This window comes from Spermophilus citellus (genome assembly GCF_964194105.1).
Source record: "Spermophilus citellus genome assembly, chromosome: 17".
NCBI lineage: Eukaryota > Metazoa > Chordata > Mammalia > Rodentia > Sciuridae > Spermophilus > Spermophilus citellus.
Genome location: NC_138199.1, coordinates 63,005,580 through 63,032,533, shown reverse-complemented (window position 1 = coordinate 63,032,533; position 26,954 = coordinate 63,005,580). Strand labels below are relative to the sequence as shown.

The 26,954-nt window shown below is 33.1% G+C and overlaps 1 protein-coding gene across 1 annotated transcript in view; it reads right to left on the bottom strand.

Annotated features, from left to right (window-relative positions):
- TANC2 (tetratricopeptide repeat, ankyrin repeat and coiled-coil containing 2) overlaps positions 1-26,954 on the bottom strand; it is a 477,945-nt gene that overhangs the window by 142,853 nt on the left and 308,138 nt on the right. Inside the window, exon 11 of the mRNA XM_081272685.1 lies at positions 17,624-17,749. Coding sequence (XP_081128811.1) covers positions 17,624-17,749 — 126 coding nt within the window. The remainder of the gene's footprint in view (positions 1-17,623; positions 17,750-26,954) is intronic.

Genomic DNA, 26,954 nt, shown 5'->3' with positions numbered 1-26,954 from the left:
TAAAAACAAAACAAAACAAAGCATCCCCAAAACAAAAAATCTTGAAAGAGAAAAATAACTATAGAAGAGCAAAGATATGAATTACATCTGACTTCCTTTCAGAAATCATATAGGTGAAAAACAAGTGGAGTGCAATATTTAAAGTGTTGAGAGAAAAAAAATCCACCAATCTAGAAATCTTTAGAGAAATTATCCTTTAAAAGTAAAGAATAAATAAATAAAGACTTTCTCAGCAAAGTAAAGATTGAGAGCTTTTTCCCTACCAGGAGACTTGTACTGCAAGAAATGCTTAAAAAAATTCTTTAGAGAAGGAAAATATTATGGCAGAAACTTGGATCTACATAAAGAAAAAACGAGCCCTGAAGAAGGAATAAATGAAGTTAACATAAAAGCTTAATTATTTTTTTAATCTTAACTGAGCTAACAGACAACAACTCATTCAAAATAATAATAGCAACAATAGCAGTGTATTAGATTATGCATATTTATTATATCTTATGTATTTTGTGTACCATATGTGTGGAATGACAGCAATTATACAGAGGAAAGAAGAAGGAATTGGTAATATTTACATCTATATTTATAAGGTACTTACACTACCTGTGAAGTGGCATAAAGTTATTTGAAAGTGGAATTGGGTTAATTGTAAAAAAAAAAAAAGAACTATAACTGATATACAACTCTTAACAACTACCCTTCTACTTTCTACTTCAATAACTATTTTAAAAGACTCAGATAAGAAGAATTATATAGTACTTGTCACTTCATGGTGACAAGTTATGATATGATGGCTATTAATGATAATGACCTCAAAGTTCCTCCATATTGTAGCATACGATAGGATCTCTTTTTCATGACCAAATAATAGTCCACCACTCTTTGAAGATACTCATTTATAATGGGGATTATGGTCAGATAAACCCATTCTAATGTGAAAATACCATAAATTGAAAATGCATTTAATATACCTACTCTATTGTGCATCATAGTTTAGCTTAGCCTACCTTAAATGTACACAGAATACTTACTTTAGACTATGATAGGCAAAATCACCTACTACAAAGCACATTTTGTAATAAAGATAAACTATAAAATGGGGAAAATATTTTCAGACCACATATCTGATAAGGTTAATATCCAGAATATGACTTCAAGACATAAAGGCTGAATGAGAGGAAAACTGAAGTGCTATTTAGAGAGATAAGGAACAGAGGAATAGGAGCTGGTTCAGTTTGATGAATCATGGTGGTACCCTCTCTAATCCATTACTGCTGAGAGTACAGCCATTGGACAATTATTTTTATATGTAACACAGTTTCCCATCTTCAATACCCCAGAGGTTTGAATATGTACATTAAGCCAATACATTGCTATTATAATATTATCTACTGCTTTTTATTTTATATAATGTATGACAGATAATATGGTGGTTAAAAGTACAATCTCTGGAATCTGCCTGACAGGAACTAAATCCTAACACTGTCAATTACTACATATGTAACCATAAGCAAGTTATTTCACACCTTTAAATCTCAGTTTTCTTTCTACCATTACTTATATTAAAGAGTTGTGAGGATTAAATCAGAACATGTCAAAAGCTCTAAGTGCTGTGCCTACAAAGAATTCCAATAAATGTAGGCTATCATTTTATGGCTGTTTAAAATTGTCCAATTCTCAACTGTTTTCTTAACATTTTAAGAAGTTTACTGTATTCTATTAATGTGGGGATAAAAGTGGGAAGGCTTACTCTGAAAAAATCATGTTTTGAGACTTTGAGTAACTTGAATACTAAATTTTAGCTTTCTGACATTGATTTCATAGAAAAACATTCACAGAGAAAAATTTGGAGTTAGTCTTGAGTAAAATTTTCAGGAAGAAAACTAAGATTTTTAGGGAAAAGAAACCAGGAAAAATCAGTTTCTCCAAGGCTGTTAGTTTTCACATGCTTCCTCACATTTAATACCTTAAAATGTAGGGTAAAGTTTTAAAAATAGGAAACATTTGATAAAATAATTATATAATAATGGCACACAATTTTGAATTTTGTGTGATTAGACTGTTGGCTGAGGAGGTAAGATGTTTATTCTGGGGTATATCAAAACTCACTATTTTTTTTGTGGCTGGGGTTGTGGCTCAGTGGTACAGCACTTGCCTAGTATGTGTGAGGCAGTGGCTTCAATTTTTAGCACCACATATAAATAAATAAAAAATAAAGGTCTTTCAACAACTTAAAAAAATTTTAAAAACCTGGCTATTTTTTAAAAAATGTTTTTTAGTTGTAGATGGATATGATACCTTTATTTTATTTATTTATGTTTTTGTGGTGCTGAGGATTGAACCCAGTGCCTCATATGTACAGGCAAGTGCTCTACCACTGAGCCAAAACCCCAGCCCATCAAAACTGGCTATATTAATTACTTGAAATTTAAGTAAATATTTCTAAGTAATTCTCATTGATGAAGTAGGTCTGGACTTACAAATGAAATTCTCTGTTCTACATTTTTTTTAGTAGTGTGGGAAGTTATTTCGTAAAAACTGTTTATATATATATATATATATATATATATATATATATATATATGTAAAACATTACACAGCCTAAGTTCAATTCCCAGCACTATTTAAAAAAAAAAGGGGGGAATAAACAAACTAGCAACAACAACAGAAAACCTTAAGTCATTTTACTGAAACAAAAAAATATTTCACATGGAGCTGGGGTTGTAGCTCACTGGTGGAGCATTTGCATAGCACATGTGAGGTACTGGGATCGATCCTCAGTATAACATAAAAATTAATAAATAACACAAAGGTATTGTGTCCATCTACAACTAAAAAAATGAAAAAATAAAAAATAAAAATCTTAATCTTTAAAAAAAGTCTCATGAAGTGTTACCTAAGTAAATTTGCTGACATTATGATTACTTTAGGAGAATAATAAGATTAGATTTAAAGAATCAACTTGCCAGCTAACTTAGATCAAAACATCAAAATGGCCAGCAAATATATGAAAAATGCTCATCATCATCATGATTTGTGGTTTTACAAATCAAAACCACAATGAGATATTATCTCATCCCAGTTAGAATGGCAATTATCAAAAAACAAACAAAAAAAAATGCTGGCAAGAATTGTAGAGAAAAAAAGGAGAACTCTCATACACTGTTGGTGGGAAAGTAAACTAGTACAGCCCTTGTGGAAAATAATATGGAGGATCCCTGAAAACTAGAAATAGAATTGCTATATGATACAGTGATCCCACTATTGAATATATATCTAAAAGAAGTAAAATCATTTGGGGCTGGGGATGTGGCTCAAGCGGTAGCGAGCTTGCATGGCATGCATGCGGCCCGGGTTCGATCCTCAGCACCACATACAAAGATGTTGTGTCCGCTGAAAAACTAAAAAATAAATAAAAATTCTCTCTCTCTCTCTTAAAAAAAGAAAAGAAATGAAATCAGTATTTTGAAAGAACATCTGCACTCACATGTTTATTGCAGCATTATTCAAAATAGCCAAGATATGGAATCAACCTAGATGCTCATCAACAAATGCATTAGAAACATGTGATATATATGTATACATGTACACATGTAAAATAGTCCACTGTGCTATAGATATAATGTTCCATCTTATATTGTGTGTGTGTGTGTATATATATATATTGTGTATATATGGCATTCCATTGTTTATATACATTGTATATATAATATTCTATTTTATATTATTATATAGTTTAATATGTAAAGTAAGTCATAAAAATAATAAAATTCTGTTATCTGCCTGCAGCAACATGGATAGAACTGGAGCACATTATGTTAAGTGAAATAAGTCAGACACAGAAAGAAAAATATTAATGTTCTCACTTATATGTGGGAGTTAAAGAGTTTCTCTCATGGAAGTAGAGAATAGAATAATGGTTACCAGAGCCTGGGAAGAGTGTGGAGAAGAGTGGGTAATGGAAAGAGGATAGTTAATACGTAGAGGGGTGCAATTTGGTAGAAGGAATAACTTCTAACATTGTATAGCAAAGTAGGATAACTACGGCTGACAATAATTAACTGAATACTTCAAAATAGCTGGTGGAGAGGATTTTGAATGTTCCCAATACAAAGAAATGATAAATGTCACAGGTGGTAAATATGTTAATTCTGATGATTACACCATGTACATACATGTATTGAAATGGCACACTGTACCCAGTGAATATGTATAACTACATATTAATTTTAAAAATTTAAAAATATATTGTTAAAAAAGAGAAAATAAGGATAGCTGAGTCTGAGAATTAGCCAATTCCATAGTTCCCTCACAAGATTGGAAATACACAAAATGATTTTCTTATGTCCTGACAAGCCTGGTCCAAAACAGATAAAAGACATGCAATAAAACAAACTACCAAGATAGTCTGATGGTGTAGTATTTTTCTTCACTGCACTTAAGGCATTTAAAAATATTTTCAGCGGAGAGATCAAAGATGATGAGCTAGAAGGAGGCTGCATTCTGTGATGCTCCGGGACCTGGGATTCAAGTAGTGAGTATACTGTTTCTCTGCAAGTGATTACAGAATCCCTGACAGCAGCTCCCCTGCAGGAATCACAGCTGCTGTGCTGCCCTGGACTCTGGGGCACTTGACCACGCTTGTCCTCCGGGTGACCAAGTTGGACCACCAGCATTAGCACTTGCTAATGGCCATGCACCCATGCAGGAATCCCAGTTGGTGGTCCTGTAAGGACCCCCATCTACCAATGTGGGGCTCCTTTTGTTGCCTTCATCTTGGGCACTGCAACCACTTCCACAGTCCCTTACACATGGAAGCCTGCATCTAGGGATACTGAACTGGGTCTGGAGACAGCCTCCAGTCACAATACTGCATGCCACAGAGCTGCACCTCTGAACATGCCACTCAATGCCAACAGTGGGCCCCACCCGCCCGACACCCCATCGCTGAAAGCACCCAACTCCATCTTGGGACATCTTTGTCGCCATCTTTAGTTGGGTCAACTCCCAGCTTGGAACATCAGCTGGGACTCTGGGGCTTAGAAACAATATCAAGGTAACAAAAGACCCCAACTCCCCTCTCTCCCCAGCAGCCCATAACCTGGCATAGTGCCTGCAGCTACCCAGCTAGCCTGTAGCTCACAAAACCAGGTTCTGAACTTCCCAATATAAAACAGCTCTGTGTGACAGATGCACAGTCCACAGACCTCCAGAGAGAAAGGTTCCTGACTGGGAAGTGGAAAAGGAACAAGTGAGTGAGGTACAGTTTAGAGACTAAATTAGAAACCAGGAATTGCGATATAAGGAGATAAGACCAGGTCCCCACATCACATAAGTGAGCTCCAAGTGGTCTCCATTGGGGACCAGCAAGTACTGTACCCCTTTCCAGGAGCTATGTTTCTAAGACCAACCCTCCCACCTTAATAACCTAAGGGTGGAGACATCAGCAAACAGCAGACAACCCCCATCTACTGGATGAGAAAGGAAGCTGGAAAGATACTAATTTCCAACAAAAACAATCCTTGTATCTTCCTTCGAGATTTTTTTCCCCTTTCTCTCTCTCTCTTCCCCTGCCTTTACATCCCCAACATTTGTGAAACCAAGTACTTCTCAAGTACTGAGGACTGGGATGTCTGAATATTATATTACAGTGGTGCTGTATATTCTTTTATCTCCAATTTTTACATTTTTTTACTTTTCTTATTTATGTTTGTTTTTGTTTTGTACTCTGCTGTATTCCCACTTGTCTTCACAAAATCACTTTCTCTCTCTTCTCCTGCTACTAACTAACTTCTTTAGATTCCTCTTTCACACTTTATAACATCTAATAACTCTTATATCCTCACTTCCTTCCTCCTCAACATCTCATCCTACACCTCACCCCGGGTTCTCTGTCCACCATCAGAAAATGTAGACCCTTTTGCAAACCTACTATATGTGTGTGTGTGTGTGTGTGTGTGTGTGTGTGTGTGTATTTTTTTAAAAGTATGTTTTGGTTGTAGATGGACACAATACCTTTATTTATCTTTATGTGATAAAGATAAGGACATGATTTGTATTCTGGGTCATATTTTTTTTTTTAAGTATTTAACTTGACTTGGTGAGTCAAGGACCAAACCCAGTGCCTCACCCATGTCAGGTGGGTGCTTTACCACTAAGTCACAACCTCAGCCTCTACTGTTTATATTGTAGATAATAATTGAACTTCCATTTCTGTATATTGTGACAAAACTGTAAACATCTTAATAGGAACTATCTGATTTAAGGTTGTACATTGTTTGTATTGGGGTCTGTTCATGTTGTTTCCCCCCCAAAAGGAGAGGCATTGGAAATCTTCAGGGACACTATAAGTCTATAGGGTAAAAACTGTAATGCTTTGGATCCACAGTGCTAGGACGGAAGACACACGAACAACATGAAAAAACAAGGAAACAAAGTGCCCTCAACAAACCGAAATATTACATTATTTAGAATCCATGGCCAGCACAACAGAAGAAATGAGAGAGAAGGATGTACATAATTAAAATGTTCTGTGAATTAAAGCATGATATAAGAGAGCAAATACAGGCAGCAAAAGATCATTTTGATAAAGAGCTACATAAGCTAATATAGGAAGCAAAAGATTACTTCAATAAGGAGATAAAGGTACTGGGGAAAAAAACAAATAGAAATCCATGAAATGAAAGAAAGATAAACCAAATTAAAAGCTCAATAGAAAGCATCACCAACAGATTAGATCATTTGGAAGACAGGACCTCAGACAATGAAGACAAAATATATAATCTTGAAAAGAATGTTAACCACACAGTGAAGATGGCAAGAAATCACGAGCAGAACATTCAAGAATTATGGGATAATATAAAAAGATCAAATTTAAGAGGAACTGGGATAGAGGAAGGCAAAGAGTTCTGAACCAAAGGAATGAACAATCTACAATGAAATAATATCAGAAAAATTTTCCAATCATGAAGAATGAATTGGAAAACCAAATACAAGAGGCTTACAGGACACCAAATGTACAAAATCACAATACATCCACACCAAGGCACATACCTAGTATACAGAATAAGGAGAGAATTTTAAAAGCCACATGAGAAAGGAAGTAGATTACATATAGGGGGAAACCAATTTGGATATCTGCAGATGTTTTTAATGCAGACCCTGAAAGCTAGAAGATCCTGGAACAACATATAGCAAGCTCTGAAAAAAAATGGATGCCAACCAAGAATCTTATATCCAGCAAAATTAAGCTTTTTTTATATTTATTTTTTAGGTGTAGATGGACACAACACAATGCGGTTTATTTTTATGTGGTACTAAAGATCAAACCTGGGTCCCACCCGTGAGAGGCAAGCATTCTACCGTTGAGCCTCAATTCCAGCCCCCAAAATTAAGCTTTTGATGACAAAATAAAAAACTGCCACCATAAACAAAAGTTAAAAGAATTTACAACTACAAAGCCTGCACTACAGAACATCTTGGCAAAATATTTTGTGAGAAAACGGAAAACAACAATGAAAATCAGCAAAGGGAGGTATTACACTAAAGGAAATACTAATCAAAGGAGAAACCAAGTCAAGTTAAATACTTAAAAAAAACAAATATTAATAAAAAAGGAGGGAAATGAATTCAGTAGATGGGGTAGAGAGAGAAGATGGGAGGGGAGGGGAGGGGGGATAGTAGAGGATAGGAAAGGTAGCAGAATACAACAGTTACTAATATGGCATTACGTAAAAATGTGGATGTGTAACCGATGTGATTCTGCAATCTGTATTTGGGGTAAAAATGGGAGTTCATAACCCACTTGAATCTAATGTATGAAATATGATATGTCAAGAGCTTTGTAATGTTTTGAACAACCAATAAAAAAAACAAAAAACAAATATGACCCAGAATACAAATCATGTCTCAATAATAACCCTGAATGTTAATGGCCTAAAAATCAAATCAAAAACCAATCAAAAGACATAGACTGGCAGATTGATTTTAAAAAAGAACCCAACAATATGCTGCCTTCAAGAGACTGATCTCATAGGTAAAGACATCCACAGACTGAAGGTGAAAGGTTGGGAAAAAACATACCACTCACATGGACTGCAGAAACAAGTAGGGGTTTCCATCCTCATATCAAATAAAGTAGAATTCAAGCCAAAGTTAATCCAAAGGGATAAAGAAAGACATTTCATACTGCTTAAGAGAAACAGACATCAACAAGATATAATAATTATAAATATATATGCCCCCCAAAATGGAGCATCTAGGTTCGTCAAACAAACTCTTCTCATGTTCAAGAGTCAAACAGACCACAACATAATAATTCTGGGTGACTTTAACACACCTCTTTCACCACTGGATAGATCTTCCAAACAAAAGCTAAACAAAGAAACTATGAAACTCAATAATGCAATCAATAACATAGACTTAACAGATATATGCAGAATATTTCATCCATCAATGAGTGAATACACTTTCTTCTAAGCAGCACATGGATCCTTCTCTAAAATAGACCATATGTGATGCCACAAAGCAATACTACCCTGCATTCCATTAGATCATAATGGAATAAAATTAGAAATCAATGAAAAATAAAAAATAGAAGCTACTCCAACACCTGGAGACTAAATAATATGCTAATGAGTAAACAATGGGTTGTAAAATATATCAAAGAGGAGATTAAAAAATTCTTAGAGGTAAATGAGGACACTGATACAACATATCAAAATCTCTGGGACACTATGAGGGCAGTACTAAGAGAAAAGTTCATTCCATGGCATTCATTCCTTAAAAGAAGAAAAAGTCAACAAATAAATGACCTAACATTACATCTCAAAGCCCAAGAAAGACAGGAAATAATAAAATAAAGCTGAAATCAATGAAATTGAAACAGAAGAGACAACTGAAAAAAATTGGCAAAGCAAGAAGTTGGTTCTTTGAAAATATAAACAAAATTAATAAACCCTTAGCTATGCTAACAAAGAGAAGGAGAAAGAAAACTCAAATTACTAACATCCGTGATAAAAATAAGGAAATATTGCAAAGGATGCTACAGAAATACAGAAGATAATTAGAAATTATTTGGAAAATTTGTACTCCAATAAAATAGAAAATATCGAAGACACAGACAAATGAGTCATATGATTTTCCCAAACTGAATCAGCATGATATACACAAGTTAAACAGATCAATTTCAAGCAATGAAATAGAAGATGTCATCAGAAGCTTACCAACCAGGACTAGATGGATACACAGCTGAGTTCTACAAGACCTTCAAAGAAGAACTAACACCAATACTCCTCAAATTATTTCATGAAATGAAAAGAGGGAACACTACCAAATTCATTCTATGAAGCTAATATCACCTTAATTCCAAATCCAGACAAAGACACCTCAAAGAAAGAAAACCTCAGACCAATATCGCTAATGAACATAGATGCAAGAATTCTCAATAAAATTCTGGCAAATCGAATACAAACACATAACAACCAAGTTGGGCACCACAATCAAGTGGGGTTCGTCTCAGGGATGCAAGGTTGGTTCAACATATGGAAATCAATAAATATAATTCATCACATCAATAGACTTAAAGATAAGAATCAAATGATCATCTCAATAGATGCAGAAAAAGCATTCAACAAAATATAGTACCCTTTCATGTGTTTTGAACATGAAAAACTAGGGATAACAGGAACATATCTCAACATTGTAAAAGCTATCTATGCTAAGCCCCAGGCCAACATCTTTCCAAATGAAGAAAAACTGAAAGCATTCCCTCTAAAAGCTGGAATAAGTCAGGGATGCCCTCTTTCACTACTTCTATTTAACACAGTTTTTGAAACTAGCCAGAGCAATTAGACAGATGAAAGAAATTAAAGGGATACTGACAAAAAGAACTTAAATTATCGCTATTTGCCAACCATATGATTCTATAACTAGAAGATACAAAAAATTCCATCAGAAAACTTCTAGAACTAATAAATGAATTCAGCAAAGTAGCAGAATATAAAATCAACACCAATAAATCAAAGGCATTTCTGTACATCAGTGACATATCATGAGAAGGAGAAACTAGGAAAACTACTTCATTTACAATAGTCTCAAGAAAATACAAAACAATACAAAACACCTGGGAATCAACTTAATGAAAGAGGATAAAAAAACCTCTATAATGAAAGTTACAGAATGCTAAAGAAACTAAAGAATACCTTAGAAGATGGAAACATCTTCTGTTCTTAAATAGGCAGAATTAATATTGTCAAAATGACCATACTACCAAAAGCACTATACAGATGTAATGCAATTCCAGTAAAAATCCCAATAGACATTCCTCATAGAAATAGAAAAAGCAGTCATGAAATTCATCTGTAAAAATAAGAGACCCAGAACAGCTAAAGCAATCCTTAGGAAGAAGAGTAAAGCAAGGTCTGGGGCTATAATTCAGTTGGTATAGTGCTTGCCTTGCATGCACAGGGCCCTGGGTTCAATCCCCAGCACCAAAAAAAAAAAAAAAAAAAAAAAAAAAAAAAAAGAAAAAAAAGGAGTGAAGGAGGTGGCATCACTATACCAGATCTTAAACTATACTACAGAGCAATAGTAACAAAAACTGCATGGTATTGGCACCAAAATAGACTGGTAGACCAGTGGTACAGAATAGAGAACACAGAAACAAACCCACGTACATACTGTTATCTCATATTAGACAAAGGTGCCAAAAACCTATATTGGAGAAAGGATAGGCTCTTCAACAAATGGTGCTGGGAAAATTAGAACTCCATATACAACAAAATTAAATTAAGCACCTATCTCTCACCATGCACAAAACTCAACTCAAGAGGATAAAAGACCTAGGAATTAAACCAGAGATCCTGTGCCTAATAGAAGAAAAAGTAGGCCCAAATCTCCATCATGTTGGATTAGGCCCTAACTTCCTTAATAAGACTCTTATAGCACAAGTAATAAAATCAAGAATCAATAAATGGGATGGATTCAAACTAGAAAGCTTCTTCTCAGTAAAAGAAACAGTGAGGTGAACAGAGAGCCTACAGAATGGGAGCAAATTTTTACCACATGCACATTAGATACAGCAATAAGCTCTAGGATATATAAAGAACTCAAAAATCTTAACACCAAAAAAACCATATAACCAAATCAATACATGGGCCAAGGATCTGAACAGATACTTCTCAGAAGATAACATACACTCAATTAATAAACATATGAAAAAATGTTCAACATCTCTAGCAATTAGAGAAATGCAAATCAAAACTACTCTAAGATTTCATCTCACTCCAGTCAGAATGGCAGCTATTAAGAATACAAACAACAATAAGTGTTGGTGAGGATGTGGGGAGAAAGGCACACTCATACATTGCTGGTGGGATTGCAAATTGGTGCAACTAATCTGGAAAGCAGTATGGAGATTCCTTGGGAAACTTGGAATGGAACCACCATTTGACCCAGCCATCCCACTCCTTGGTTTATGCCACCATATGATAGTAATTCAGCCACATCCATGTCTATAGCAGCACAATTCACAATAGCTAAATTGTGGAACCAAACTAAATGCCCTTCAGTAGCTGAATGAATAAAGAAACTGCAGTATATATACACAATGGAATATTACTCAGCATTAAAAGAGAATAAAATTATGCCATTTGCAGGTAAATGGATGGAGTTGGAAAATATTAGCTAAGTGAAGTAAGCCCATCCCCCCAAAACAAATGCAGAATGTTTTCTCTGATATGAGGATGCTGATTCATAATGTGGATGCTGGGGGAGCATGGGAGGAATGGAGGAATTTTAGACAGGGCAAAGGGAAGGGAGGGGTAGGGAGGGGGCTGGGGGGTAGAAAAGATGATGCAATGAGATGGACATCATTACCTCAAGTACATGTGTGAAGACACAAATGGTGTGACTCTACTTTGTGTACAACCAGAGACATGAAAAATTGTGCTCTATATGTGTACTATGAATTGAAATACATTTTGTTGTCATGTATAACAAATTACACCAAATAAATAAATTTTAAAAAGAAGGCAAAAAATTTTCAGGGATTTATATCACATAGAGTTAGATGTCAGAATTTCTTTCATGTTATGCACAGGTTTTCCTTAAATAATATATTATTTAATGCAAGAGGTCAATATGTGCCACTTAGAAGATTAAGTGACTTATATAGATTCTTCTTTTCTCAGAGGTTATTTCTCTCATTCAGTTCTTGTGGGGGAACTTCTTGTATAGTAGCTACTGTCTGTGCTTTCCAACTCTAAAGAGTAATTTACCAAATAAAACTGGTTTACATAATAACTAGATTTGTGTGTATTTGGAGCTACTTTAAGAAATAGTGACTTGTTTTAAAAAACTATAATCAGACTACTCAAAAAAGTATAGACTAGTTTCTAACAGACATTCAAAAACATTTAGTTTAACTTTTGTATTTTTCTTTCTTTTTGGTTTTACTTTTAAATTTTTATTTTTTGGTGGTACTTGGGATAAGTATTGCATTTTCAACTTTTGGGGGTCTTTGCAAAAGAGCTGGATAGGGGTGAAGGGAAAACCCTCATAAAGCTTATAATATGCCCATCTAACATTTTTATATAGGTAGTTTCATGCATGTGGCCTTATCTCTGGATTTTGAATTTACCTAAGAAGAAAATTTAATCTTGTAAAAATAAAATAATGAACAATGAGATAAAAAAGATTGATGGAAATAGTCCCTTGTAAATGTGAGACTCAGCCAGGCAATAAGATGACTAAGCAACCTCAGGGGTGTGTGACTCAGTGGGATAATTCAAGAGCATTTACCTTTGTGACATGCTTCTTAGTCAGATTCATAAAGGATTCATTGTTTTAGAGAAGTAATGGACTTATAAACGGTGTGAGGCACTGATTTTAGTTGATAAAAATTAAACTCATTACTTTGACAAAGCCAAGTTAACTGTGTCAGGGACAATTCACATCAATTTTGCCAGTGAATCAGACTATCATCTACACATATGCCCTCCATCCTCCATTAAAGCCACAATTAACCAAACACAGTCTCTGAATGACCTTTACATAATGGGATTTAGTAAGTCATAAGAAAACCAATGTATATTGAAAAATGAAATTTTAATCAGTAATGCGTAATGTCTTTGAGCAGAGGTGTGTGATTATAATTTAACACCAGGCAGGTTAGGGGCTTATTAATAATTTGTTATTAATTTTCCACAAGTAAATACTATATGAAGTCATCATGCTAGCACTTGCTTTGTATACTTTTAACTCCTACTGGTTCCCTTTATACAAGTTATTACACTTATTCATAAAATCCAATTAGCTCTTCATTCTTTTCAATAAGTAGCAAATATAGTTTTTTTTTCCTGTGGATTAAGAGATTTCATTAAGATGGTCAAACAAAGTTAAGAGGTTTCAGGTAGATAATTTCTAAGCACAACTTCATACTAACATAATGGTGATTAAATTAAAAGGTAGAATTCCAAAATAATTTTAAAGCCTTGAGTTAATTTTTTTTATATATTTTTTGTTTTAGTTGTCAATGGTCCTTTATTTTACTTATTTATATATGGGGCTGAGAATTGAACCTAATGCCTCACACATGGTAGGCAAGAACTCTATCACTGAACTACAATCCCAGCCTGAATTAAAAATTTTAATAAAGTTAAATTAATTCAATGTTATACCCATCAAAAATATTAGACTTTTGGACTAGAAAAGGCACTATTTTAGCATTACAGCTCAAGCTTTTGGATGGCTGACAGCTAGAAATTTGCTAACTTGCTGCAAAGTGATCCTGAACAGTGCACTTATGTGACCTTCTCCCCACTGTTGGATTAGATTTCTGGAAATATCAATTTCAGTAGAACAGTTGTTCAAAACAGCTGCCTTGAAAAGTTTAAAAAAATCTGATTTTTTTTACTAATGAAGCAGATATTGACACCCTAGTAAAAGATCCAAATCTCCAACAATTTCTACATCAGCAGTCAAAATTCAGATTAAACAATTCAGTTATTTAAGGCAGTTATTAAACCGTGCCTATACTCTTTCATTTTTAGCTATGTTCATAAGCAACTTCCAACAACTTTTTTTTTTCCATTTCTGTAAACAGACTGTATGGTCCTTGAGGCAAAACTTATCTTCAACTACAATGGCATACTCTATAAACTATTGATTTTTAAAGTGTGAAATGGTTATCCTTGGTTCTCAGGACATGTTCTGGTGGTCCTCAAAGTCAAAATTATTTTTATAAGAGACTATTTTTCTTTTTCTACTGTTATTCTCTCACAAATGTACAGTGGAATTTTCCATAGCTTACATGATATTAACATGCAATGAATACATCTATTGCTGTTTATAAAAAATAAATATATGGATATTTTAAAAATCTGTATTATTTAAAAATACATTATTATATTTAACAGTTAAAAACTAATATTTTGTATATTAGTTTTAATTTATAATATGGTAAATACCAATTCCATCCATATAAATAAGAAGCTTTTTAGGGTCATCCACAATATTTTAAGAGTGTAAAGGGGTCTTGGGACCAAAAAGTTTGAGAAACACTGCTCTAAACAGAATAGTGCAAAACTCTATCTATATGAAACTCCAATAAATGCCTGCCATCTCAAAATGCTCTTAAGACTTTTCTCCGGCAGACATTATTTCAGACAGTTTTTATATTTGGAATCAGTCAATAAACTTAGTTACCTCTGGATATACCACAGTGTACAAGGATATCAAATATAATTTCTAAAGATCCAGAATCATTTAATATTGGAATTGTGACTAAAATACTATTTCAGAGAACCTGAGTAATACTTTAAAATGTAGAAAGATACCTGTAATGTGGAAATATACACTTTCATGCATATTTAAAAAAGCTCATGTTACTTTTTTACTTTTGGGGAATAAGATAGTTCTTACTTTGATAATAATTAGAATAAAAGGATGTAAAACTGAAATATGGTTGCAATTTATATGTTCTTTTACTCGAAAATTGTAAAGTATGATGTAACATGTTTTAAAAAATTATTCCAGGGAAACAATCTAAATATTTTCTTACCATAAAGTGCAATATTTGGCTATAATAATCACAAGTTATAAAGGCTGCCAAGCAGGACTACAGAAACCTAAGGGAAGTTTTTCTTTTCAAGTTTGTTTTCTTTTCTTCTTAATGTGCTTTAAGTCATAATAAGTCATACAATTCATTTGTAAACAGTGACTAAGATAACATATTACCTTCTAAGAGAAGATTATTCTCCAGGGCCTCTAAGTTCTGAATTAGAATATGTTAACTTAGAAGACGTCAGTATTCCTAAATGGATCAGTGGATCAATGCACCTACTTGAATGGCATGTTCTAACCATTTAGACTGTTAAGAGAAAAGCTCTTGGGGCTGTGGATATGGCTCAGTGGTAGAGCACTTGCCTAGGACGTGTGAAGCACTGTGTTTGATCCTCAGCATCACATTGGAAAGATAAACAAAATAAAGGTATTGTGTCCATCTATAACTTACACACACACACACACACACACACACACAGAGAGAGAGAGAGAGAGAGAGAGAGAGAGAGAGAGAGAGAGAGAGAGAAGCTCTTGAAAAATAAAGATAACACCAAGGAACTGAAACACAAATATTATAGCACTTTCATCACTGGACAAACTTCAGCATAAGTGTTAACATAAAAAGTAAGCCAAGACACTTCCTGTAAGGGTTATAAAATTAGAATTATTATAAATACATTACTCAGATGGAGAACTTCCTAAAGAAGTAAGTATGTTTGAAAAAAATTTTTGGACGTAGTTTTGTTGTTTGACTAAATGTTCTGGCTGAAGTGCAATATAATGGAAAAGATCTTGTTATATTTTAGATACAACTGATATCTGTGTGCAAATATCAAGTTAAAACATGTCTGTCAAAAATTTATTAAACCTTTAGATACTAGAAGCAGAAATGTGCTATCAAGTATCAGTATAACTCAAAATGAAGAATTCCCAAAATAACACAACTGAAATCTGTTGATTTTGTTTTCCATGTAGTATAACACCCATGATGCAATAATTTTTAAAAAATGAAAAATAATATTAATAACATCAGTATTTTTTCAGTAGTGAAATACAAGGAGATGACAATGTGGCAGATTTTCAAATAAATTTGAATGTCTGAATGAATCAGTAGTTCTGTCTAATCTTCTTTATTATGGTGTAGTGCACTGTGGTCTTTGCACAAATAAATTATTTGGTCTTTTTATTAAATTTATTCAGGGTTTGGATATAATCTAAAGTAGTATTTGACATAATTCCATTTTTTGGACTGGAAACACACAACTGCCTATACCAAGCAGCAATCAGGATGGACAAAAAGGTTTAGGAACTGAAACTATGACTGAGACCATCAACTGTTTTGATGGTAGTGTGGTAACTGTAGCCATACAATCAATTATTTTGCACTATTTGCTTAACCATCACTGAAAAACTGTTAGCAAAATGGACAGCAGCATGTATAAATTTCTTCCTGTGGGAGTTAAGCATCCTGCCATGCTTAGGGCAGGATATAGGACAAGGGAGAAGAGGGAAAGCAAAGGAAAGATGAAAAAATATATAAGATAGAAAATATACTTGATACAGTAAAATTATGGATCACCATTTATTAGAGGAAAACAGACCTGTTAAAACTATCAGAGGCAGTTTGGTACATTCTGAGTAAACAAGAGGCACAGATATCAATAATACACGCTTTAACCAGACCATTATTATAACAAAATGAAAATCTGAAAAGATCAGGTTCCTGCTTGTAGAAGAATGTAGCATGGCCACAAAGAAGATAAAAGAAATAGGCTGGGCGCAGTGGTACACGCCTGTAATCTCAGCAGTTTGGGAGATTTGAAGCAGGAGGATTATGAGTTCAAAGCCAGCCTCAGCAACTTAGTGAGGCCCTGAGCAACTCAGAAAGACCCTGACTCAAAAAACAAAATAAAAATCAGCTGTGGATGTGGCTCAGAGGTTAAGTACTCCTAGGTTCAATCTCTAATATACAAAACAAAAAACAACAAATACACAAAAATTCAGGTGCCTAAGTGGGAAAGGATAAGTTGTTGCTAGGAAAGAATTAGAGGTATTGCTGGAAACTCTAAGAAAATAAAGTATTGCATGTTACAAGGAATGGCCATTAGAATGAAAATGAAAAAAATTCTCTCAATTCTAAATACATAATTCTAAGTACAAAGTTCAATGTAGTCTAACAATATGATTAGGGCTGAAGTTGGTCAACAGTTAATCTGAAATCCTCCATCTTCAAAAAGTTATTTCCTCCAGTCTTTAACATTTGTTTTCTTTCAGAATTTCAAGGACTTGTTGCTTTCAGTGATTATTCTTATTATAGAAATACTTTGTAACCACCAATCTATTTATAGAATTAATTAGTCATATGCTAAAATCTCTATGATCTAATTACTAAATAATAAAATTTAATAAATATTAAATTATTAATATTAAATAATAATTGAAATATTAATTATTTAAGGGAGGCTTAAGTAAGTTTGGATATGGGGAAAAAAATGGAAATTTTGGACTTTTGCCCATTTTCATTTGTTACCAAGCATCCCTAAAGTCCTTCCATGGTTCTAACCTCTTAAATCCTGCTGTGTGCGTGCACCACCCATACTCTGTCTTGGCATTCGAAGAGAAGTTCTCAAAGGTGTATGTCTCTGCTCATCCAAGTATGCAAGATCTTCCAAGTGGGCAGAGCTGGTGGCTGACAAGAAAGAAAAATTTAGTTAAAATATGTAAGTTAAAATATGAAAATTCCTTTACCTACTCTATATCTTCCAAACCTTATAATCTTAATTTGTAAATTCACTCCAACACAAATGACTATGTGTGGAGCCAGCCTCAGTGGCACACACCCAGCAACTGGGAGACTGAGGCAGGAGGATTACAAGTTCAAAGCTAGTCTGAGCAACTTAGCAAGGCCCAGAGAAACTCAGCAAGACCCTGTCTCTAAATAAAATATAAATAAGGGAATGGAGATGTGGCTCAGTGGTTTACTGTCCTGGGTTCAATCCCCAGTACCGTACCAAACCAAACCCAAACTACATATGTTTAATATATAATATGCACACATTTTATGCCATTAAAAAGCTAACTACATTTTTTAAACTTGTGCTTTCATTTTGATTGCAGCTTTAAGACAGAACATCACAAGTCTGTATTTGCTAAGAAGTTCTATAACCTTAAATAGAGGAATATAATATTTCTTATTCAAATAGCAAACAGAAACAAACAAACTAGATAAACATAAAAATCTCATTTTATTAAGTTGTATACAATGGTAAAAACTATTTGATTTAAAGTGAAAAATAAATAAAATGCCAGTCCAAGAACTTGAAATGTCATTGTGCTTCTGAATGCCTGCCTAATCATGAAAGCTGCATCAAAATGGAAGTTTCATTGTTATTGAAATAGTAAACATGTTTCTCCTGAAAATTAACAGTGAAATGAAAAATTCACTTTATATGAATGTCTCAAATTTCAATAAATACTTGAGTATCTGTGTTTTTTTCCTTGAAAATATTAGTTACCATCTTCTCATTATTGATGACTTATCTTTTTATGGTTGCTGCCCTCAAATGTTTTGCCATCAAATTCCTAGAGAGTACTTTTGTAAGTAAGAAACTGCATCATATGTTGAGAGTTATAGAAAATGACATGGTGCTTTGCTTTGTAGATTTTATAATCCACTTTTACCACCTATGACATATATTATTTTACCTGTAGCTGATTATAAATGAGCTCTTTATAAAAATTAAGAAGAGGAAAAGGAAACAGCCTAGAATTCTCTCAATGTAAGGAAACAAGCATGATGACAGTAAGTAAAGTTATATCCATACACTCACAAATAAGTTGTTAATGGTGATTGACCTTGGGAGATGACATTCATTCATTAACTTTCTCATTCATTTATTCACTCAATAAATATAACAAAATTGTTAGTGAAAAATTTCAGGACTGTATCAGAACAATACTTTCCCAAGGGTTTTTTGTTTGTTTTTTGTATTAGAGATTGAACCCAAGACCTCTTAACCACTGAGCCACATCCCCAGACAGTTTTATTTTTTATTTTGAGATAGACTCAGTAAGTTGCTAAAGGCTTTGTTAAATTGCTGAGGCTGGCTTTGATCCTCCTGCCTCAGTCTCCTAAGCCACTGGGATTACAGGTGTGCATCACTGTGCCTGGCTCCCCATGGTTTGTTGTTTTAACTTTTTTTAATAGTTGTAAATGGATAGCATGACATTTATTTTTTTTTAATGTTGTGCTGAGTTCCAAGCACTAAAATAAAAACAGCACCACCTCCCCTGGCCCTAAAGCCTAAAATGTTTTATTTATTTATTTTTTAATAAGAAAATAAAGACTTATAGGCTACTTTTTAAGCTAATAAACTGAAGAGTAATTTATTTGAAAGAAGGTTAATGAGACTCTTCTATTCACATTTTAATATTCAAATAAAATCTTAAAAGCTAGAACTAGATAAGGATACCCACTTCTACCACTTTTATCCAATGTATTACTGGAAGTCCTAGCCACAGCAATCAGGCAAGAAAAAGAATTAAAGGGCATCCAAATTTGAAATGAAAAAGTTAAACTCTTGCTGTTTATAGATGACATGATGTTTTATACAAAAAAATCTCTCCAAGATTCTACTTAAAAACATTAGCAAATAAGGTAATTTTGCAAAGTTGCAGGATACATTATCAATGTTAAAAATCAGTTATGTTTCCATATACCAATAGTGAATTATCTAAAAAAGAAATAAAGAAAGCAATCCCATTTACAATAGCCACAAAAATCAATCAATCAATAAAATTCTAGGAATACATTTAACCAGGAAGATGAAACAGCTCTACAATGGAAATAATAAAAATACTGATGAAAGAAATTAAAGGCAATATGTACACACAAAATGGAAAAATATCCTGTGCTCATGGTTGGAAGAATCAATAATATTAAAAGTCAATACCACCCAAAATAATCTCTAGTCAATGAAATCTCTATCAAAATGCCAATGATATACTTCAGAGAATCAGAAAAAAGAAGATGCTAAAATTTGTACGGCAACACAAAAGATCCTGAATAGCCAAAGTAAACTTGAGCAAAAGGAACAAAGCAGGAAGCATTATACTAGCTGACATAAAATATACTACACAAAGCTGCAGTAATCAACACAACATGGTGTTGGCATAAAAAGACACACATACCAGTGAAATAGAATAGAAAGCCCAGAAATGAAACTATATATCAGTTGCCATCCGATCTTCAATAAAAGGGCTGAAAACTCACAATGGGGAAAGGACGGTCTCTTCAATAAATGGTGCTGGGAAAGGCAAATATCTATATGCAAAAGAATGAAATTAGATGCTTACTAGGAAAAAAATTGGAGAAACCCTTTCTGCCATGGAATGTGTAAGGAATTAAAAAAAAACCCCAAAAAGCAATGGAAACAAAAGCAAAAAGAGACAAATGGGATTACATTAACCTTTTCCTCACAGTCATCCGAATCTTCTCTATTTTCAAGTATTTTCTCAGAAAAGTTCTTTGTTATATTTTATCAATCTTATTTTACCCTTTGTAAAAACTTTTCTTGGGCTATACCTTTCTCTGCTTTCCTGGTTCATCTCCCAGACAAATTAATTGCTTTTTCCTTTCAACAACCATATGTATATTGCTGTTTAGAACTACTATTTAGTTTTGTTTACATGTCTGTCTTTCCTCATTAATTGCAATAGGTCTTGAGGGCAAGAGTCAACATTTAATTCATCTTTGATCAACTTTACCCTTCAGAGTAAATCAGAGTGTCCTTCACATAATGCTCACTATAGAAATGAATTCTAGACTACTACCTAGATTTAGTAATCTGCCTGGCCTCATTCTCATTGCTTTATTTTCTTATTTTCTATGTAATAGACATCACTGCAATAATATGCTTAGCTTAATGATGTTCACAATACCTTCCTTCAGACATTGCTGATCTTACTTTACCTTTGTCCACAGCATATATCATTATCTATTATACTATATAAATTACTTATGTTATTTTACTTCCTCCAAGGAAAATGCAAAGCTGCACAATTGTGGGAATCTTTGTTTTGTTACTTAATGATACTTAAGCACTTTGAACAGTGTCTGGCATATAATGCATGCTCAATATATACTTGTTTATAATTGAATCTCATATTATACATAAACTTTATGTATCAGCTACATTTAAACAATCAATGAACAACAAATTAATTTTTGTAGGGTAATTCTGAAGGAGGTGGCTATAGCAACAATTCCTTGAACATCATCATCCTATACATCTAGACCAATGACACCTCTATAAGGACACATATATTTTTATGGCATAGTGCCATTCTTACTGTGAAACTGTAGTGCAATTTTGGGAGACAATTCCATTAGATTAAATTAATACTGTAACATTTAGTGAATGCTTACCAGATATAAGTATAAGAGATAATTAGGTGATTTTGAGTGAATTTTAGAAACAGAAAACAAATCTACAATAAAAATTTTATATAAAAGGAAAAAGCTTTAAAAAGGAAATTCACAAAATCTGCCTTGCTTTAGATGAGGAAGTGGGAAGAGGGAAGGAAGGCAATTTTTATCAGATTGGAACAGCTGAGATTCACTTGGTCATAGAACATTTAACTGATATACTTTTTTAAAAAGTTAAGATATTTAAATGTACTGTGAGTGAGCAGAAAAAAAATCCAGCAGAAAACATTTGGCATAAAAAATTTCAGAGACAACTCTATATTGAGTTTGGAAGTCAGTTTGAATTATTTCTTATATCAATTGCAACTAATACAAATAGATACGGTAACCCAATTATTATTCTGGCTGACCTAAGCAGGGATCCTAGACTGACACTTCTGTTTGCTACTTCCTGGGCAAGAAGCCATTCTGCTGTCCTTATAACCTTTGATATATATAAGGCAACATTCTGATTGAAAGCCCATTTGTAATTTTTTTTTTGTAAAATCTGCATTATAGTTAGACTCACTTAAATCCCTCTAAATTCCCATTCTGCATTTACCTGATTCTTAATATTCTCAGGAAAATGTACAGCTCCAAGCAATAACAAGTAGATGGTGACAGTTTATATTTTAACTGACTTTTTGTTGTCTGTGTGAATTCCCTGATAGACCCCTCATTCTTACATAAAGCACTGAGGACAGCTGTTGCAAGCAAACATTTCCTGTTTCCCACATCCCTCCAAGTCATTGCCAATCTCATTTTAAGATATCAAGAATGACCATACAGGCTACTCTGATAATTTCTGCATGCAACCACAATGCCACAATGGTCTACTTCTTTCCAACTCATAGGCTCAAAAAAAAAAAAGGCAACCCATAATTTAAACTTTTCATAATTTAGAATTTTATTTTAAAGGTGTATGAACATTTAAGTTTATATTCAGAAAATTGAACTACTCTGAGAAAAACCGAAGCCCTAATGCTGCAGACTGCCAAAACTCAGCCTCAATGACTTCATTATTCAAATGAAAAAGTTTTTGTTTTCAGTAAAATGTACTATCCTCTCACGTGGAACATGAAACTTTTAATTGGTACATCTAACTAAAGAATTTTTGAGAATCTAACAGTATATAGCTAAATCTATTGAAGCAATATATTTATGCTTATATTATCAAACCTCTGTTTTAATGAAGTTAATAAAATATAATTATTTTAAGAATTTCATAATACATATTTCCTCTATATGTTACAAGTGAATAAAAGACTTGGAAAATTTTTTTTAAATAACTCTACATAGACATGTACACATGTGCTGACTCCATTGTCCACAGAAGTAAAAATGTTATAAAAAGGCCAGAGTCCAGGGGCTAGGGATGTGGCTTAGTGGCAGAATGCATGCTCAGTATACAAAAGGCCCTGACTTTAATCCCCAGTGCCACTTCCAACAACAAAAGAAAGAAAGAAAGAAAGAAAGAAAGAAAGAAAGAAAGAAGAACAAGCATACAAGCATGCCTACCTACCCCACTTTTTTAAAATCAAGGGTCTTGGGATTATGTAATAATACAAATAGTTTTATTACTTAGAATTCAATATGGCAGCAGCCGAAATGACTTTTTTTTTTATTTTTTATTTTTTTTTAATTTTTATTGGTTGTTCACAACATTACAAAGCTCTTGACATATCATACTTCATACATTAGATTGAAGTGGGTTATGAACCCCCAATTTTACCCCAAATGCAGATTGCAGAATCACGTCAGTTACACACCTACAATTTTACATAATGCCCTATTAGTAATTGTTGTATTCTGCTACCTTACCTATCCCCTACTATCCCCCCCGAAATGACTTTTAATTATTCCTTGACTATTGTCTATTCATGCCAGAAGATGTGGTCCTATAAAGATGTCAAGAAACTCAGGCAAAAGAAGATGATTCTCTTCTAAGTCTGTAACATGGAAGGACTGTTGAAAAATTATTCCCTAAGGATTTTAAAAATAATCAAATGGCATGTTTTTACAGCATTCTTCAATATTATTTGGTCTCTGAAATACTCATATTACTCATATTAAGCTTAAGTTTAAAAAAAGAAGGAAAAATTACAAATTTACTTATTTATTTTTGGTTGTGATTTTTTATTGGTTCTTTTTAGTTAAACATAATATTAGGATTCATTTTGATATAATTATAAAAGCATAGAATTATAATATTCTCTAATTCAGTCCTCAGTACTTGCCCTTTCTCTTGCCTCTACGGATCTTAAAAAAGGGGAGTGAGGAGTTTAACAATATATATAGCTAAAAGTTGGATTTGATCAAGGTTTTTGTTACTAACTTCATTACTCCCCATACCCCCACCCTTTACTTGTTTATACGTTTAGAACAGTTTATTATGTATGAATATAGAAAATTTTTTCCTATTTCAAGCTCATTTCATATTTGAAATCCTTAGTTATTTCTGTTCAACAAGGAGATTTGAGATTGGGGAACCACTTTTATGTACAATTAGTAAAGGAAAATATGTATATGTAGAGCTAAAATAAATGACAGGACTGTCTTGAGCTAAGAATATTTATTTTAAGAAATAATTTAGATATCTAATCATTTAAGCATTTAGAGGTTATAGTTTTATCAGCTACATTATCTACTTTGTACAAGCTAATTCTCTGTGAAAGTAATTTTATTTCTCTACATTCTGAAAATATTTAAAACCTATAATCTATTAATTTTAAAAATAAATGACTTATTTTGGTTTTAGCTTACCTGAATGTCTTTTGTGAGCAAACTGAAGCCATGATTTTTGGATACAGAAAACTACCCAATACAAACTATTCCCTGACCTATATTATTACTTGCCTGTAGGAAAGAGTAAATCAGTTTGTACTTTGTTCAACACTGACAGGAGATACTCCTCTGATGAAGTATCATTTTTTAAAAAATATTTTTATTAGTTGTTGGCAGACCTTTATTTTATTTATTTATATGTGGTGCTGAGAATCAAACCCAGTGCCTCACACATGCTAGGCAAGTGCTCTACCACTGAGCTACAACCCCAGCCCCTAAGATGAAGTATCTTGTTCAAAGCTATCAATTTATGTACTATTCCAACAATACGAAATCCTATGTTCCAGGATGGATTTAACTTGTCTCTGATATTACATTTTATCTTTTCTTTAAAAAAAGTATTATCAATTTTTCTTAAGAACCTCTGCTGGCTAGAAAAACTAAATATAATGGGATGAAAAATCATCAACAACCAAGGTCTACAAGCAAAACAATTTTGGATACTACGATCATTTTCATTTTTAATGTGGGGGAGAGGAAGGAGAAGGAAAAAAAGAAGAATTAATTCATTTAAGGTGCACAGGAAAGAAATATTTTCTACTACTTGAATTAAAAAAATTCGCTAGGCATGGTGGTGTGTACCCTGTAATCTCAGCTTCTTAGGAGTCTGAGGCAGAAGAATCACAAATTCAAGGCCAGCCTCTACAACTCAGCAAGACCCTGTCTCAAAATAAAAAATAAAAAGGACTGGGGAGGGGCCGGGGTTGTGGCTTGTGGTAGAGTGCTTGCTAGCATGCGTGAGGCACTGGGTTCGATCCCCAGCACCACGTAAAGAAATAAACAAAAAAGGTATTGTGTCATCTACAACTAAAAAAAAAAAAAAAAAAAAAAAAAAGGACTGGGGATGCAGCTCAGTGATACCAGTGATAGAACTGGGTCCAATCCCTAGTACTGTAAAAAACTTCAATAACAAAGAAATCATTGTTTTATAATACACAAAGTAAGTAGTGTACTTTCTACTAAAATCAGAAGGAAAAAATATACCAAAAGCATGGTCCATAAAAAATTTTGATAAATATACCTCACCAAAATTCGAAATTTTAGTGACTCAAAATATACCAATAAAATATGAAAAGATAAGCAATAGATTGGGAGAAAATATTTGCAAACACATGTCTGATACAAATTGTATCCAGAATATATAACACATTCTTAAAACTCAGTAAGAATCAAAAATGAAAATGTACAAAAAGATTTGAACAGAAATTTCATTAAGGAAGATGTGTATATAGCTAATATATACACAAAATAGGTCAACATTATTAAGCATTAGCAAAATACAAATTGAAATCACAATTAAACAGCATTTCACACCTATCAGAATAACTACAAACAATACTAAAAATAAAACAATAACAAGTGGGGAAAGAAATATGGAGAAACAAACAGGAAAACTTGTACATTGCTGAAAGAAATGCAGAACTGTATAATCACTTTGAAAAACAGTTTGGCAATTTTTAAAAAAAAGTTAAAAATAAATTTGCCATATCATACAACAATTCCACTCCTAGGTGTTTATCTAAGGGAAATGAAAATATGTCTATCCAGACTTAATGCAAATATTTGTAACAGCACTATTCATAATTGCCCCAAATTGGAAATAACTTAAATGTCTCTCAATTGGTAAATGGATAGGTAAAATGTGGCAGACACATATGTTTGAAAGACTCTTGAAATAAAGAGCAACAAACTACTGATACATTCTTTGTCACAGATTAACCTTAAAAGCAGCAAGTGAAAGAAACCAGACAGAAATCATAGTGTATGACTCCATTTAAATTAAAAAGTCTAGAAAATATAAATCTATAAAGTCAGAAAATAGATTATTAGCTACCTGGGACTGGAGGTGAGAATGGGATTAATATTAAATAGACATAATGGATCTTATTGGCATGATAAAAATGTTCTAAAATTGATTTGTATGAGGATTACACAATTTGGTAAATTAACTAAACATTATTGAATTGTGTACTTGGTTGAATTTTATAATATTAAAATATGGCTCAATATGCTTATTAAAAAAATTTTAAAACTCCATCTAAAAAAGAGACTGCTTTAGGATTTGAGCTAGGCTACCACTGAATTAAGGTGGCAATATGATCATTTCTGGTGGCAGTAATAATTTTTGGCTGGTTTGGATACTGATCTTTGGTTTATACTCTCAGTAAAATGGAACACCTTAAGTAAACTATCCAATTTTTACAATTAGGTTGTCTTTAAGCAACATTAAAAGTAGGTATTTCAGATAAAGGTTTTGTTTCCTATAACTTATTTTTATACCAAAGACAAGAAAAAAAAATCCTTCCACAAAGACAAGAGGCAAAATATATTTTTATCTGTTTTTAAAGTTGCAGTAGGATTTATATACATAAAGTGTACTCAATTAATTTTTATATATGTACATACCACATGACCACAATTTGGATCAAGATATAAAAAGCTTCCTTAGTCAATAGTCCTACCAAAGGTAACTGCTACTTTGACTCTATTATCATAGTAGTGACTGTTTTTCTTAATTTTTATATAAATGTAAATATTTCATATAGTTTATATTCTTTCAAATCTGAATTCTCATATTCAATGT